Source organism: Lissotriton helveticus, chromosome 3_1, assembly GCF_964261635.1.
Source record: "Lissotriton helveticus chromosome 3_1, aLisHel1.1, whole genome shotgun sequence".
In the NCBI taxonomy this organism is placed as follows: Eukaryota; Metazoa; Chordata; class Amphibia; order Caudata; family Salamandridae; genus Lissotriton; species Lissotriton helveticus.
Window position 1 is genome coordinate 114,694,096 of NC_136061.1, and position 17,189 is coordinate 114,711,284.

Here is a 17,189-nt window from a genome sequence, read left to right on the forward strand (position 1 = left end):
CAGCATCACTCAGCACCAACACAGCATCACTCAGCACCAACACAGCATCACTCAGCACCAACACAGCATCACTCAGCACCAACACAGCATCACTCAGCACCAACACAGCATCACTCAGCACCAACACAGCATCACTCAGCACCAACACAGCATCACTCAGCACCAACACAGCATCACTCAGCACCAACACAGCATCACTCAGCACCAACACAGCATCACTCAGCATCACTCAGCACCACCACAGCATCACTCAGCACCACCACAGCATCACTCAGCACCACCACAGCATCACTCAGCACCACCACAGCATCACTCAGCACCACCACAGTATCACTCAGCACCACCACAGCATCACAGCATCACTCAGCACCACCACATTATCACTCAGCACCACCACATTATCACTCAGCACCACCACATTATCACTCAGCACCACCACAGCACCACTCAGCACCACCACAGCACTACTCAGCACCACCACAGCACCACTCAGCGCCACCACAGCACCACTCAGCGCCACCACAGCATCACTCAGCGCCACCACAGCATCACTCAGCGCCACCACAGCATCACTCAGCGCCACCCCAGCATCACTCAGCGCCACCCCAGCATCACTCAGCGCCACCCCAGCATCACTCAGCGCCACCCCAGCATCACTCAGCGCCACCCCAGCATCACTCAGCGCCACTCCAGCATCACTCAGCGCCACCCCAGCATCACTCAGCACCACCACATTATCACTCAGCACCACTCAGCACCACCACAGCACCACTCAGCACCACCACAGCATCACTCAGCACCACCACAGCATCACTCAGCACCACCACAGCATCACTCAGCACCACCACAGCACCACTCAGCACCACCACAGCACCACCACAGCACCACCACAGCACCACTCAGCACCACCACAGCACCCCTCAGCACCACTCAGCACCACCACATTATCACTCAGCACCACCACAGCACCACTCAGCACCACCACAGCACCACTCAGCACCACTCAGCACCACTCAGCACCACTCAGCACCACTCAGCACCACTCAGCACCACTCAGCACCACCACAGCACCACCACAGCACCACCACAGCACCACTCAGCACCACCACAGCACCACCACAGCACCACCACAGCACCACTCAGCACCACTCAGCACCACCACAGCACCACCACAGCACCACTCTGGAACACCACAGCATCACTATGCGCTACCACAGCATCATTATGCGCCACCACAGCATCGCTCAGGGCCTCCACAGCATCACTCGGGGCCTCCACAGCATCACTCGGGGCCTCCACAGCATCACTCGGGGCCTCCACAGCATCACTCGGGGCCTCCACAGCATCACTCACGGCCTCCACAGCATCACTCACGGCCTCCACAGCATCACTCACGGCCTCCACAGCATCACTCACGGCCTCCACAGCATCACTCACGGCCTCCACAGCATCACTCACGGCCTCCACAGCATCACTCACGGCCTCCACAGCATCACTCACGGCCTCCACAGCATCACTCACGGCCTCCACAGCATCACTCACGGCCTCCACAGCATCACTCACGGCCTCCACAGCATCACTCACGGCCTCCACAGCATCACTCACGGCCTCCACAGCATCACTCACAGCCTCCACAGCATCACTCACGGCCTCCACAGCATCGCTCAGGGCCTCCACAGCATCGCTCAGGGCCTCCACAGCATCGCTCAGGGCCTCCACAGCATCGCTCAGGGCCTCCACAGCATCACTCGGGGCCTCCACAGCATCACTCGGGGCCTCCACAGCATCACTCACGCCCTCCACAGCATCACTCACGGCCTCCACAGCATCACTCACGGCCTCCACAGCATCACTCACGGCCTCCACAGCATCACTCACGGCCTCCACAGCATCACTCACGGCCTCCACAGCATCACTCACGGCCTCCACAGCATCACTCACGGCCTCCACAGCATCACTCACGGCCTCCACAGCATCACTCAGGGCCACCACAGCATCACTCAGGGCCACCACAGCATCACTCAGGGCCACCACAGCATCACTCAGGGCCACCACAGCATCACTCAGGGCCACCACAGCATCACTCAGGGCCACCACAGCATCACTCAGGGCCACCACAGCATCACTCAGGGCCACCACAACATCACGATGCGCTACCACAGCATTACTGAACGCCACAGCATCACTCGTCACCACCACAACATCACTCCGCGCCATCACAGCATCATTCTGTGCAACCATTCAACAACAACTGGTTCAAATATGTTCTCTCAATGTTTCAAGCTTTATTACAAATGTCACAAAAAGATGTTAATATTTCACTTCTGTTCTTGGATTTTCGTCACAATAAAATACACTGAACATAATCTTCACAAAAGTTATTTACAAAAGTTTAAGCTACTGCCATTATAAATTACAATCACTTTTATTTAAGCATTCATTATTTTAAAAAATTAAAAGCCATTGTTATTTGTAATATCAATACATCTAAGTCACGTAAATACAAAACATGTTGCATTACAAATGCTATAGGTGTCACATTTGCGAAAGTTATAACTATTGGCATTGTAAATGACAAAGCTATTAATTTAGCTATTTTCAAAACCAACACATAAATAAAAAAATTGTCATTTACAAGACCAATAGCTCAAACTTTCCAAATGCGAGACCTATTGCATTGCAAATGCTTGTTTAATTTTCTGTATTAAGACAATATCTTCAAAGTGGTCCTAAGCAACTGGTGTTTAAACAGCTTGGGTACAGTTCCGGATCATAATGAATTAATAACAGACTCCAAAAGATAATTCCTTAAAAACTGCTACAAGTTAAGGGTCCTCTGGACACCTGAATTTAAGAGACTTCAATATGTCTTTCAGAGTGGATTAATATGGGAAGTTGACAAACCAAGAACTTTTTGGAAGATAGTCTATCTTCTGGTATTATCGAAGTGAGACAAGCTCCTGTAATAGCCTGAGAGAGACCACACAACCGCTAGGATCTGATTCTGTGAAGTGATCATATACCTAGGTAATTTTAACATGGAAAATTCTGCTGAATTGTTACAAGGTTCTTGAGAAGCAGGGATATCTGTAGCTAATGCAGGGAAATGAAGAATGTCTAACAATTTTAAATCGTTCTTTGGAATTGTTAGACAAAGTATGTCGTTTCTATGAGGTAAACAGTGTTTTAGTTTCTAAACGAATACTGTTTTAGAGCTGCCTTACATTCCTCTTTCAAGGAATACTCGTAGTCTTTCCTCCACCTACTTTACCTTTGCAAACTCTTCCTTTGAAGATCAGGAGTGAACTAATTTTGGGTAGATTTAGCTAGATTAGTGCCGTTGTTAGTCCAAAGAGCTACTTGATCAGCTACCTGGCCAACTGCTATAGTTATGGTATGACTGGGCCCATAGGTGATTCGTTCTGGTCAGGTGGGGAGTAGTATTTCCTATATGCTCTCAGAGCATCCTTCATGTTCATTTTTCTGATACTCTTAGTGGGTCACAATTTCTCTCTTTCCACTTCTATAGTTTCCCGGTAATAAATGGTATAAAGAAATCAATAATTAAATGCTCCTAACATGTAAACCGTGCAATCCTAATCTCAATAGTAATCCCTCCAGGCTTGAAAAAGATAAGATTTGAAGGGTGGCCTTTAACACAAGTGGCCTCTATGACCATTAGCCTTAAGATACTCGAATTAAGAGGCAAGTGGCAGATAACAGTCAAAATTGATTTAGACCAGGCAACAAAGCTCTAAACTTTTTTCACTAAAAGCCCCATGAAATCCACAGTGTCGATAAATATGGATCAGGGCCAGGGAACCAGAAGGGATGAGTCACCAGCTACATATTAACGTCTTAGAAACAATATCGGAGAATTTGTTAATAACATCTAGTCTAATAGAGTCTTTATAAATGATAGCCACTCCTTTCCCCCTCTTGCTAGTCCTGCCACAGCCAAAGATAATATGGCCTGAAGGAACTACGACACATACATCAGGATTATCTGATACTGTTAGCCACGTTTCACAAAGAAATAACCGTACCAATATTTTTTCCTGTAATAATGTTATAGTTTCCCATTTTATCTTTAACACACCATCGGTGTGTCCGCACAGCAGCCACAATTAAATACGGGCAAGAGGACTTGCACATGCCCATAACAGAGATGAAAGTACTCTCTACCAATCTTCTACCCCAAATTAGACCAAATGAACAAGAAAAGGCAGTATCCATTTTGTGATACTTACAATTATAAATAAATGTTTGTTGGTATGCTGATGTAACAATAGTCAACATACTGCCTGTGTTCTACTTTTAGGTTCACACACAGTTTCATAGAATGGGCTTTTTCAACTGGAAAACACTAAAGTGAGCTTGTGTTCAAAACATAACATTTGAGTTTGTAACATGACATATCAAGGGTATTTGCAAATATTCAACTGAAGGGTTCATGGCTTGCACAATAAATATGTATTCTTATCCAACCAAAAGGAACACATGTTAACAACGTCAGAACGGACTAGACAAGGGACCCTGTCAGGATTCAAACCTGGGACCATGTGTTAAACACACGACTATTAGTCAAGTAAGCCACCAGACCCAGCTTGGATGATAGCCCTGGCTCGTCTTGCTTATAGACTCAAACATAGTTTAAATTTGGAGACCCTAATGGATATAATTTCCACACTGACTTATTCACGAAGGGCGATAAACCATAATTTACTTCACAAGTAAATAAATGGATTACAAGAAATAACAAAATCGATTGGACTGGGATACAAATTTACTGACAACAAACCAACTCAAACAAATGAAGAATTGACAGCAATCCGGAGTAAACAAATTCACTGGAAACAACAGGAGAGGCAGCTATGTTGCTAATGCACATGTTATATAGCAGTGTGAAGGCATAATATAAATGATCCAGCTCCGTTCTCTAGCGCGGTTGACAAAAAACACCTATTCCCTTGTTACCTAGAACTTTAAAGTAAAAGATTCTTCAAGAAATCTGCATCAACAAAAGGTTCCTTTAAGCAGTGCAGATAACAATGGCCCCAAAGATTGACACGTTCAACTGTAAAATCAATCCATAGTGCAAAGCAGTGCACAGTTATAAAAAAAACTACATTTATTTCTGGAAAAAAGGTCATAAGTACGAATGGTGAAAAGCTTCCCCTTTTTATCAGTTGTAGTAACTGAAATGCAAAATTAGGTCCTGGAGAGAAGAAACTAAAAAAGAGATCATGAAAGGATACTCTCAGTTAAAAAATTTAAGTCAGACATGACAAGTTTATAGTAAGGAGCTAAAGTCTATACTTTAGAGAACTACTAAATCCGACTTCCAGCAGCTGCTCAAGACCCTTTTTAAATAGTGCCTAGAAGGGAGAATGATTCAAAGAACACGCACAGCCAAGGAATCGAAGGAAAGCATACCCTGGCTGCAAAGGGTTTTGATGCAAACCCCCATACTTCTACATTTGAAATGCATTATTACTGCATCAGAAGAGGCTGCTCTTCAGGAAATACTGTGATAACGTTCCAGTGAATGAGATTCTGGATTTGAGGGGTGAGGTTCACGTTAGAGTACACATGGAAGCTTCATTTACACAGACAATGCAGGAAGTTGCCAGCAAAGGCTGAAGTTATCCACCTTTTGGTACTGCGCAAATAAGATATGCTAGGTTTGCTGGGTCTACAGATTTGAATAATATAGACCTAAACAAAAAAGGAAAATTAACATTCGGCCTTACTCAAACTATTTTTATATTACTACAAACAACTAAGCCAACTAGCAGCTTTTTTGTATTATCAATTTTTTTAGCACTACATTCAGGTACATATTGCTGAATAAAACCACAATTGGGTGGGGTATAATGTTTTAACGGGGCAATATCAGAACCCAATTCTTCTTCTGCTGGATTGTATGAATGTTTATGACACCAGTTGCCAACTAGATGTTGATTAATTACCTCAGGTTTAACAGCAAAAAGACCAGTTCTTAATCTTGAGAACCATTTTTTGACTCCCTTGGTCATCCCTTTGGGGGTCTACAGTGCTTGGTGCCCACCAGTCTTAAATACTAGCATCGAGAATCAAGGTGAAATGTTTGACTGCTTTCTCCTTTTCTTTTCAAATGAGCTCTTTGAGCTTTTACTGTTGTTCAGGCTCTCATCCACTCCTGAACGGATTACGGACTCTTGATGTACTTTCTTTGCCTATCTCTCCCATTGCCTGTAGGTAGCTCCGAAGGCGGTGTGCTTCATTCTCGGGCTTCTTCATGCTCCTCTATCTCTAACCAAATATTACCTGGCTAACATTCTATTTTTAAAGCACTTGCTCTCTGCAAATGTGTTTTTCATAACAATGGCCCATTTTAGCTCAGGAATAGAGTCTTGTCTTATCAAATTAGGCACTTACTCCGCTCATTCTCTGCAAATCTGCCTGCTCACCCTCACTGCTGGCCTATCTATCTTGGAGTCCCCCTATTCTTTTCTTGCAGCTAAACAATTACTTATAAAAATCCACCCAATCAAACCCCATCTTTCCTTCTGTAAGGATCTTAAAACCTGGCTTTTTTCAACTCCGAGCATGGACAACCCTGGGGTTACCAGCTGTGCTTTAAAAATCTGTCATTTATTCATCTTGGGAGCTCATACACTAGAGCAAAGGTCGATGACATAAGGGGTTGGGGGGCTGACAATGGTAGCTGAAGCAGGTTTATAGATCATTGGTGTTTGCGTGTTGTGCTCATTCACTTGAGGAGATATGTTTATTGGAACCATTTGCTCTTACTGTTCAAGTGGATTTCTGAGTTTATCCTTTCTGTGAATTACCTTTTGAAGCAGCATAATTGATTTAACAGCCTCTGCATGTGTAAAAATTTTGGAAACCATTATGCTGCTTAGAGAAGGGCTTTCCTTGGGAGTGTTAGCAATTGTTTTACAAGAAGCGTTTTATTTTTAAACAACCCTTGTAAAAGCATTTTCTAAAGGCCAATGGACCCAATTTATAAATATTCCGCTGCAACTTACCCTTGCAGTGCTCCAAATGTACTACTGAATTCCAAAATTAAGCCAGGAGATACACTTGTAGTACTCCCACCTTACTAATACATTTCAGGAGAATAACACGAGTGTTCCAGGCATACTCCTGGAAGTCAGAAGTAGCTTAGGAGTACAACTAGAGTACGTCACACCTACCCACAGCAGAATCTTTGTGAATCAAGCTAGATGGATGATTTTTAACACACATTTTGCACTAAGTTCAATGTACTTTAACTACTTAATTAGTAGGCACCATTCTATGTGCTTGCAGATCATGCCTCAAATCAGAAAGTCACACTTATGTCTGGAAAAAGTTGCTAGTTGAGGCTTCATACCTTCCACATAATACACAAAACATAAAACATGCATGAGCGTGAGGGATCTGCATTTGCTAAAATGTAAAATAAAAAACTGACTGAAGCAAAGATTTAAAAAAAATATGAAATTCCACAAATATTCTCAAACCATGCACGTTTCATATGCATACATGCAGGGTTAGGAAAACAGCCACCTATTTCTAAAGTTACTACCTTTAGGGCATGATCAACAACATACATAAATTACAAAGCATGCTTCAGGATTGTTTACGAGTCAGCCTAATACTCTAATTGTGATCACGTACATTGGTAAACCACAAATCCTTCTATCAGTTTATGCAGCGGAGATACCTTATGCTTTATTTTCCATCGAGCGACTTGGATATCTGGTTCTTCACTTCTGATTACTTACTTGTGAGGTTCTTCTAATATGATATCCACCTTTGGGTCTTTGTGGCCCACTGTTCTGGTTATCCGGATGGGCCGCGGTGAAGCAGGTTTTCGATCCACTGGAGCGATGTCTCTACCTGTACACAAACATAAAAGGAAAATGCTACTTAACAGTATGCATCTGTTCTTGGCATGTAGCGCTGCAGAGATTCATACTTGTGCATAGATCGCCATCTGGTGTTGGGTTTGGATGCTTGCACCTTGTTGTCTTGGAAGAAGTCTTTGTAGTCAAGATATAGCTGAATCCTTCCTTGGACGATAGTGCGCATGGGCATGGACTCCATCCTTGGATTGTTTTTCGCCATGATGGGAAATGATGAAGTTTGTAAGAAACAGAAAAGATGTCCACGTGAATGTATCTAAGTAAGATAACACCGGAACAGATACAGGTTCCGGGGAGGTGGGCGTATGAATCTCTGCAGCTCTACATGCCAAGAACAGATGCATACTGGTAAGTAGCATTTTCCGTTCAAAGCATATGAGCTGCTGAATTCATACTTGTGCATAGACTGTACAGCAGTTTCTCCCCTAGCGGTGGTCACTTGTATCGATTGCAGTGGTTTGAAATAATGTTTTAAGAACAGCTTGGCCTACAGAAGCTTGTTGCTTTGCCTGCACATCTACACAATAGTGTTTAGTGAAGGTGTGTGTAGTAGACCATGTGGCTGCCTTACATATATCTTCTAGGGGAATGTTCCCTAAGAATGCCATGGAAGCCCCTAGTTTTCGTGTTGAGTGTGCTCTAAGGGGAATCGTTAATGTGCTCTTTGTTTTGTGATAGCATATTTGAATGCATTTGACTATCGACCTAGCAATTCCAGCTTTGGACATGGGATTGCCTTTATGAGGTGGAGAGAAAGCTACCAACAGTTGTTTTGTTTTTCTAAAGGCTTTAGTCCTGCCGATATAATAAAGCAGAGGTCTTTTGACATCAAGCGTGTGAAGAGCTCTTTCGGCTACGGAATCAGGGTTTTGGAAAAAATACTGGTAATTCTACTGATTGATTAAGATGAAAAGTTGAAATTACTTTGGGAAGGAATTTTGGATTTGTTCTGAGAACCACTTTGTTAGGGTGTATTTGTAAGAATGGATATTGTATGGTAAAGCCTGGCTCTCACTTACTCTCCTGAGAAAGGTGATTGCGACAAGGAAAGCTACTTTACATGTAAGGAACTGTAATTCACATTTGTGTAAAGGCTCAAATGGGGGACCCATGAGTCTAGTAAGAACAATGTTTAGATTCCACACAGGAGAGGGTGGCAGTGTGGGTGGAATTATCCTTTTAAGGCCTTCCATAAAGGCTTTGATAGCGGGTACTCCAAATAATGACAAATGTTGTCTATTTTGTAGGTAGGCAGCAAGTGCGGCCAGATGTAGCCTTATAGATGAGTATGCCAGGTTGCATCTTTGTAGATGCAATAAATAGCAAATGATGTTTTGAACTGAAGCACCTAGCGAGTCAATTTTGTTATTGCAGCAAATGACTAATCTTTTCCATTTAGCTGCATAGCAAGCTCTAGTAGTGGGGCGTCTGGCTTCTTTAATAATGTTCATTATGGGAGGTTGAGGTAACCAAACTCTAGGATTTCAGGAGCCAGATCGCTAGATTCAGTTGTGCTGGATCTGGGTGCCTTATGTCTCCATGGTTCTGCGTCAGCAGGTTTGGGGAGAGTTGTAGTTTTCGGTGTGGAACTACTGAGAGTTCTAGGAGTGTTGTGAACCATGGTTGCTGTGCCCATGTGGGAGCAACTAGGATCATTTTGAGAGACTGCTGTTTGAGCTTGCGTACTACTAGTGGGATGAGTGGGAGTGGCGGGAAAGCATACGCAAATCTGCCTGACCAGTTCATCCATATGGCAATGCCCTTGGACACCGGGTGTGGGAACTTGGCGGCGAAGGTTGGGCATTTTGCGTTTGCGTGTGTGGCGAACAGATGTATGTCGGGGTGGCCCCCCATGTGGAAAAAGGGTTGAAGAACCTGCGGATGAAGTTCCCATTCGTGTATCTGCTGAGTCTGACGACTCAACAGATCCGCAATCTGATTGATCACTCCTGGAAGATGTTCTACCAGAATATATATATTTTGGGGAATGGCCCATCTCCATATACTTAGTGCTAGTTGAGACAGCTGCAGAGAATGTGTTCCTCCTTGTTTTTGTATGTGATACATTGCTGTCATATTGTCGGTGCGGACTAGGACAGCTTTATGAAGGAGATGTACTTAGAATGAATTTAACGCTAGAAATATTGCTAGTAATTCTAGGTGATTGTTGTGGAGCATTTTTTGTTGAGTGGTCCACTTGCAATGAATTGTGTGGTTTAGGAGATTGGCTTCCCAACCGGTGAGTGAGGCGTCCGCTGTTAGCACTATTTGTGGACCTGGCTCTAGGAACGGCCGCCCTTTGGAAAGGTTTTGTGTGTTCCACCACTGCAGAGAGCGATGTGTGCAGCTGTCCACCAACACCAGATCTGTAAGTTGACCTTGAGCCTGGTTCCACTGACGTGCTAAGCATTCTTGTAAGGGGCGCATCTGAAGTCTTGCGTGAGGTATTATAAAAATGCAAGAGGCCATCATTCCTATGAGCTGCATAAACACTCGGGCTGGAAGAAAGTGCTGTGGTTGAAATTTGGTGATGAGGGTTTGCATACTGGCTATCTTGGCTGGATTGGGGTATGCCAGAGCTTTGGCCATTGTGGCTCCTAGTTACTCATGTAGGTAGGAGGGCTGCAGGTGTGTCTTGGTGTAGTTTATTGTAAAGCCCAAGTTGTGTAGCAGCTGGTTTGTTTGATAAGTGTGGGGAACACACTGGTGGTATGACTTGGCTTTTATCAACCAGTCGTCCAGGTATGGAAATACATGGATGTGCTGCCTTCGCAAGTGTGCTGCTAGTATCGCAATATACTTTGTGAATACCCTGGGTGCTGTAGTCACCCCGAAAGGGAGGACTTTGAACTGATAGTGTTGGCCGTCCACTGTGAACCTTAGATATTTCCTGTGCGCAGAGTGTATGGGAATATGGAAGGAGACGTTCTTGAGATCTAATGTGGCAAGGAAGTCATTTTGCTGAAGCAATGGTAGGACTTGTTGAAGAGTGATCATGTGAAAATGATCTGACTGTATGTAGAAATTGAGAGGTCTTAGAGTACTGTCTTTTTTGGGAATTAGGAAATACAGGGAGTAAACTCTTGTTCCTTGATGCTGTATGGGGACTGGTTCTACTGCATGCTTTTTAAGCCGTGAGAGAACCTCCTGCTTGAGAAGCGTTAGATGTTCTGTGGACATTGGAGATTGTTTGGGCGGTATGTTGGGTGGAGCTGCAGTAAGTTCCAGGCAGTAACCATACTGGATAATTTGTCTTACCCACTTGTGTATTGTGATGGAATTCCAGACAGATAGGAACTGTGAGAGGCGTGCCCCGACAGGAGTGGAATGATCGGGGGGAAGCGTGGGGAAGTCACTGTTTGGTATTAGGAGAGCTACGGGTGTTATTACCCCTGCCTCTGCTATTGTTTCCCCTATAACCTCCTCTATTGTATCCTCTGGGAAAGGAGCCCTGGTTGGGATTTTGTAGGATGAGGAAGGGTGTTCTGTTGTATTTGTTTTGGAGCCTGCTGTATAGAAGGAATGCCGAAAGGTGCCTCTGTTAGAAGGTAACTGTAAAGCTCCCATAGACTTGACAGTCTCAATGTCCTTTTTTTATCTTTTCTAAAGATGTATCCACTGCAGGGCGAAAGAGGTGCTCCTGGTCAAAAGGTTGATTAAGGATGGTAATTTGTAACTCTTGTTTAAAACCAGATACCCAGAGCCAGGGATGTCTGCGTAGCATTACGCTGGTATTTAGTGCGCAGGACGCAGAGCCTGATGCGTCGAGAGCGCATTTAATGGATGCATTGGTAATAACTTTGCCTTCTTGTACAAGGTCAATGGCTTTGTCCTTATATTCTTGTGGTAGGTGTTGGATGGGAGTTTGTAGCTCATCATAGTGAGCCCTGTCGTACCTTGCCAGAAGGGTTTGTGTGTTAGCTATTGTCCATGAGTTTGCAGCTTGAGACGCCATACGTTTGCCTGACGCGTCTAGTAATTTATATTCTTTATCAGGCGGTAGTGTCACCTCACCCCTGAGAGTTTTCTCTTTTACCTGCATTAGCTAAAACTAAAGAATGTAAAGGAAGCCGACCTTTGATGTATATGGAGTCAGTGGGCGCTGCCTTGTATTTTCATATCTATCCTGGGGTTAAGAACCCTAGCTCTAACTGGGTCTTTAAACACCTCTGGCGTGTTTTAGAAGCCCTTGGCAAGATGTGAGTAGATTTTTATAGTTGGTCAAAAGTTTCGAGAAGAAAGTCGTCTTCTACAGGATCTGAGTGTAGTTTGATTTTATGGTATGTTGCAGCCCTATTGATTAATTGGGCAAAACCCACATTGTCATCTGGTGGAGATGGTTTTGAGAGATAGAAGTTCGGATCATTATTTAGATCAGGATCCGTATTATAGTCATGCCATGGGTCTGGTTCCTGTGGTGGATCATCAGGATCAGTGTCCAATGGCACTATATATTCGTCTTCTTGCCCATCCCTATGTGCATCATCACTATACAGTGGTTGTGGAGAACGTGGTGGTGAAATGAGCAAATTAGGGTTAATTGGTGGAGGGGGTGAAGGTGGTGATGAAGTATTAGTAGCCATATGCAATTTCTTTGTAGGAACTGGTGCCTGTGGTAAAGGTTCTGGTTTCCTCTTTGTAGGTGGTTTAGTAATTATGTGACCAGTCTTTGGATGGATTAAGATGGTGGTTTGCTTTGGATCGGGGAGAAAAAGTTCTTCGGTATCGACAGTTTTCTTTGGCGTGGAAGATTTCTCCTTAGAAACTGGTTTTGGCTTGTCCAGTATGGAAGCTTTCCCTGGCTCCGAGACCTTAGGTGGGTGTAGTTTAGGCTCCGAAGGTGTTTGTTTAGGAGGCTTAGTTATGGGAAGCTTGTCCTTTAGTGATTTCGCTCTGAAGTTTTATCAGGCTGTTTTGGTGCGGAGGGCTTATCTGGCTGTTTCGGTGTCGAGAGCTTTTCTGGCTGCTTCGGTGCCGAAGTCTTCTCCGGTTGTTTTGGTGCCAAGAGCTTTTCTGGCTGCTTCGGTGCCGAGGTCTTCTCTGGCTGCTTCGATGCCGAAGATGGCTTTTTGGGAACGGATGGTTGGCTCGAGCCAGAAGGCTTTTGTTTGTCCATCAGCGCCGGGCCGGAAGGCGGGGCGTTTGAAGTTTTTGTATGGTGTGGACCTGAGTCCGAAGTCGAAGATATCACCGGAGCCTTTGTTATGGGCTTGGGTAGGGCGGGGTCTCAGTACTCACTACCCTTTGAGCCGGGGTGATGTAATCTTCGGCGTCAGAGACATCTACTTCGGAGCCTGGGACCTGTTCTTCCTGTTCTGGTTCCTGAATCCTTTCTGGGCCTGCATGGAAGATGTCTGGGATGGAGCCTGTGCCTCGTGACATCTCGTGGCATCGAGCTCGACGATCCCTGATGGTTTTCTTGGACTTGAAGAACAAGTTACTTACCTTCGGTAACGCTTTTTCTGGTAGATACAATATCTGCCTGTGGATTCCTCACCTTGTGAATATCCCCTTGCGTCAGCAACATCCGGAAATTCTTTTTGTAGCCTCGCTCGGACGTCACAGACACACGACCTCGCTCGCGTCGACCTCGGTGGAGCTTGGTACTGCCACAGCGGGGTCGGGGCTGGCATATACGGCATGAAAGGTGCCGGAGCATATGAGTGAGGAACACCCAAATTAAAAGCCAAAGGACCCATGGGACCCGAAGGTGCTCCAGAGGGGTACCATGATCTTGAGAAAACACCATACATAGCGATTAGAAACGCAGAAGGGTCCTGACCTGGAGCCGGGAATGGTGGATGTTCAGGTAGACCACGAGGCAGATTTGAATCTGTTTCTGTAACAGGATTCGAAGTCTCCTCCCCAATAGGAACTCCATTGGCGTCCTCCGGAGTCGGAGATGGAGCCGGAGTCGGAGAATGGACTAGCGACTCCGAAGGCGAAGGCTCACCTTCTTGATCCCACACCTGTGGAGGAACTACTTTCGACTTTATCCTCTTGGGAGACTTCGATCTTGAACCAGATTTATCACCTGAATGATGACGGGATTCATGTCTCCTTTTCTTATGTTTTTTACGAGAGCTGGAAGCGTGATCAGATGAAGACTTCGAGGCCGACGCCTCACGAGACCTCGACCTGGATCTCGACTTCGATCTCTTCGAGTGTTTTGAAGATCTTCTAACTTTACTCGCCTTCAGCTTAGCCACGAGAAGTTTTGATTCTCTTTCTCGTAGAGCTTTCGGATTCATCTTCTGGCATGATGAACACCCATCAACGTCGTGATCCGAACTCAAACACCAGATGCAGTCTTGGTGAGGGTCCGTAACGGACATCATCTTCCCACAGTCTCTACACGGTTTAAACCCTGTTTTCTTTGTCGACATGACAAACGAGTAAAAAGATAGAGAATGGAGAATAGAAGAAATATAGTAACAAGTACTAGAAGCTACAGAGTATCCCGATAACCGTTAGCGTCGACGACGCGGAAAAAAGGGAACTGATGTCATCACGCCGGCGTGGGCCTATTGTAGGCGTCGGTGACGTCAGCGGAGTCCCGAGCGAGGTCGTGTCTCTGTGACGTCCGAGTCCACGTCGGCGCGAGGCTACAAAAAGAATTTCCGGATGTTGCTGACGCAAGGGGATATTCACAAGGTGAGGAATCCACACGGCAGATGTATCTATCAGAAGGATAAACAAGCTCCACAATCGTCCTCTCAGTGTTCTGGAGAGAGGCACAGGTTACAAACAGGATGGAGGTCCAAGTGTGAAAATTTAGCACCACACTGAGGACATTTCCTAAAGGGATTCCGTTTCAACGGCGTCCGTCTTTACCGGAGCGGGTAGTCCCAACGGCCCGCGTCGAAGTTTCCAGGTGTTGTAGTTTTTCGAAGCTGTTGTCGAGGGTGCACGTCGAAAGAAAACGTGATTAAGACAATACCATCGGATAGTTGTGATTGCGCGTCGAAAGTGGGTTCGATAACGACACCGACCGGGAGCGCAGCAAGTCACATCCGAACCCATGGCGGGAAAAATCAATCTATGGATGGAGTCGATGCCCATGCGCACTATCGTCCAAGGGAGGAGTCACCTATCTCATGACTCGAAAGACTTCTTCCAAGACAACAATGTGCAAGCATCCTAGCCCAACACCAGATAGCGATCTATGCACAAGTATGAATTCTGCAGCTCATATGCCTCGAACATTATAATACATAGCAAAATGATACTTTTCACCTGAAAATTCCGCCAACAACGTCAAACTCACCTTCCTTCTCCTCTTTTGCCCAGAATTCAGGATCACTGTAAACGATCTGGTGAAACCTTCTCCGAACTGAGTCTTGGGACCTCTACCAAAACAAATCAAATTGCAACTTGCTGTAATAAGCAAACATTTTCAATGCAAATACTCAAAGTATATCCTTCTGAACAGCGCAAGCTGACTTATGACATGTACTACCAATAAAGGGAACAGAGAAAATGATGTATCAATCTCCACAATGAAGCCTTCCCAGAACATTGCATTAAAAATGATCAGGTAATAGGGCGTTCGAGATTAAAAAAAGAAATATTCCTCTGAACTTGAGGTTCCAGTGATGGAACATTGAGGTCCAATTTATTTACTTATAACGCTACCTATCCATTATGACATCATAGCTTCGAAGGTCACCTCTTTAGTGTTCATATAACATCCTGCTCCTCTTATTCTACAGTCTGTCAGACTTGGTATGGTCCCATGATCAGAAGAATACTTCTTACAAGTCTCCTGACTAGTGTGCTGTATGTTCTTATCTGTTACTCACCAAAAGGGTGAGAAAGTTAGTTGGGTAACGTGTACACCAAAAGTGGTACTTATTTGAAGTTTAACAGTACAGACATACCTCAGAAAAGAAGTGATAGAACGACTCAATGCAGCTGTGTAGCATTATTGCAGTAATGTTACCACCAATATACATAGGAGGGTAAAAAATTACGCATCCGAATGATCAACACTCATGTTACATAACAGATAAAAGTTGAACCTTGGGGTTTAAAAACTTAATTGCTTTCCCATTTCAAAGTTGAAGTGCAAGAGCCGCAATATTAATAATTAATGTTTATTTGTATAGCACTTTATTCCACACTTCTGTAGTTTCTAAGAGCTGTAGATAACAGATGATATTATCAACTAAGGAGAATGGAAGATTGAGCCGACCTGCCAATCACCGCTTTGGTCCAGGGACAAATGTTCCGCTTCATTGAGCTCTCTCTCCAACTCCCACAAGAGGCCTCAAACCTAAAGTAGAACAGTTCTTTTCGGATGTTTTGAACAGATGTGAATTTTAAAGCATTTCCCTTTGTTTCAGTATCTCGAGTCACCAGTGTTCACGGACTGGATTTTGGCACATCCGCCAGCAACGAACTTGAGCTCCCTTCTTTTCTGTGAAGCCGCTAGTCTGTAGCCATCAGATTTTCTTTACTAATACTATGTTGACCATTTCCTCACCAAGAACAAAAACAGCTCAAAAAGCCAACTCTCGGAATCCGGTTCCACCCAGGGAAGAATGTTTGACGCAAAGGCTCAGTCATAAGTCAAACAGAGGGTTTCCATGTGGGGGATGTAGTGGGGGAATAGTCTGTCATCCACCACCACTAGGCTTTTATAATAGCTCCTTCCAATGTTGAATTCTTCCCTGCCCATAACCGGTCCTGCAGCTTATTATTGCACTGAACAATTAACTGAGGGAAGTAGTTAGTTTGGCTGTCTGTTTACCGATTTTGCAGGAGTAAGGTCATAGCGTCAACCTGGAGGTTTAGAGTGTTAGTTGCACCATGGAAGCCAGTAGCACCACTAAATAGCTGTATAATGCAAGTGAACATCCTATCTGAACTCTAACTTTGCTCACTGTATTCAGGTTCAGGTTTTAAAGTCTTTATTTCGATATCAAAATCATAAAAGACAATATTTAAAACACATTTCATTATAATAACATTTTTCCTTTTAAAAATAGCAACACTATTATCATAAAAAGTTATTACTGTATTCACTTTTAAATTCTCATGGCCATTGCGTGCTTATGTTCAGGCAATTCCTGACCCCACTTAGAAGGGCTTCCACCTTGCCAGCTCCGGAGATGGATGCCTATGTTTCTCCAATTCATAGGTACTATTGTGACCATACCTTAAGCAATGCTAACCCCCTGTCATAATGACCCATGGATAGCCAGATTTCCTCATTGTACCTGTTATTTCATCCAAGAGGTGCTGTCCACGCCGGCGTGTGGTCCTGGTTGT

At 44.6% G+C, this 17,189-nt stretch overlaps 1 protein-coding gene across 2 annotated transcripts in view; it reads right to left on the minus strand.

The window, feature by feature from the left end:
• The window catches only part of KIAA0753 (KIAA0753 ortholog), a 235,297-nt gene that overhangs the window by 42,653 nt on the left and 175,455 nt on the right, over positions 1-17,189 (minus strand). For both annotated transcript variants that reach the window (XM_078679332.1, XM_078679331.1), the window contains exons 14-15: positions 15,184-15,265; positions 7,776-7,890 (exon numbers count right to left, since the gene is read on the minus strand). In XM_078679332.1, coding sequence (XP_078535458.1) covers positions 7,776-7,890; positions 15,184-15,265 — 197 coding nt within the window. The remainder of the gene's footprint in view (positions 1-7,775; positions 7,891-15,183; positions 15,266-17,189) is intronic.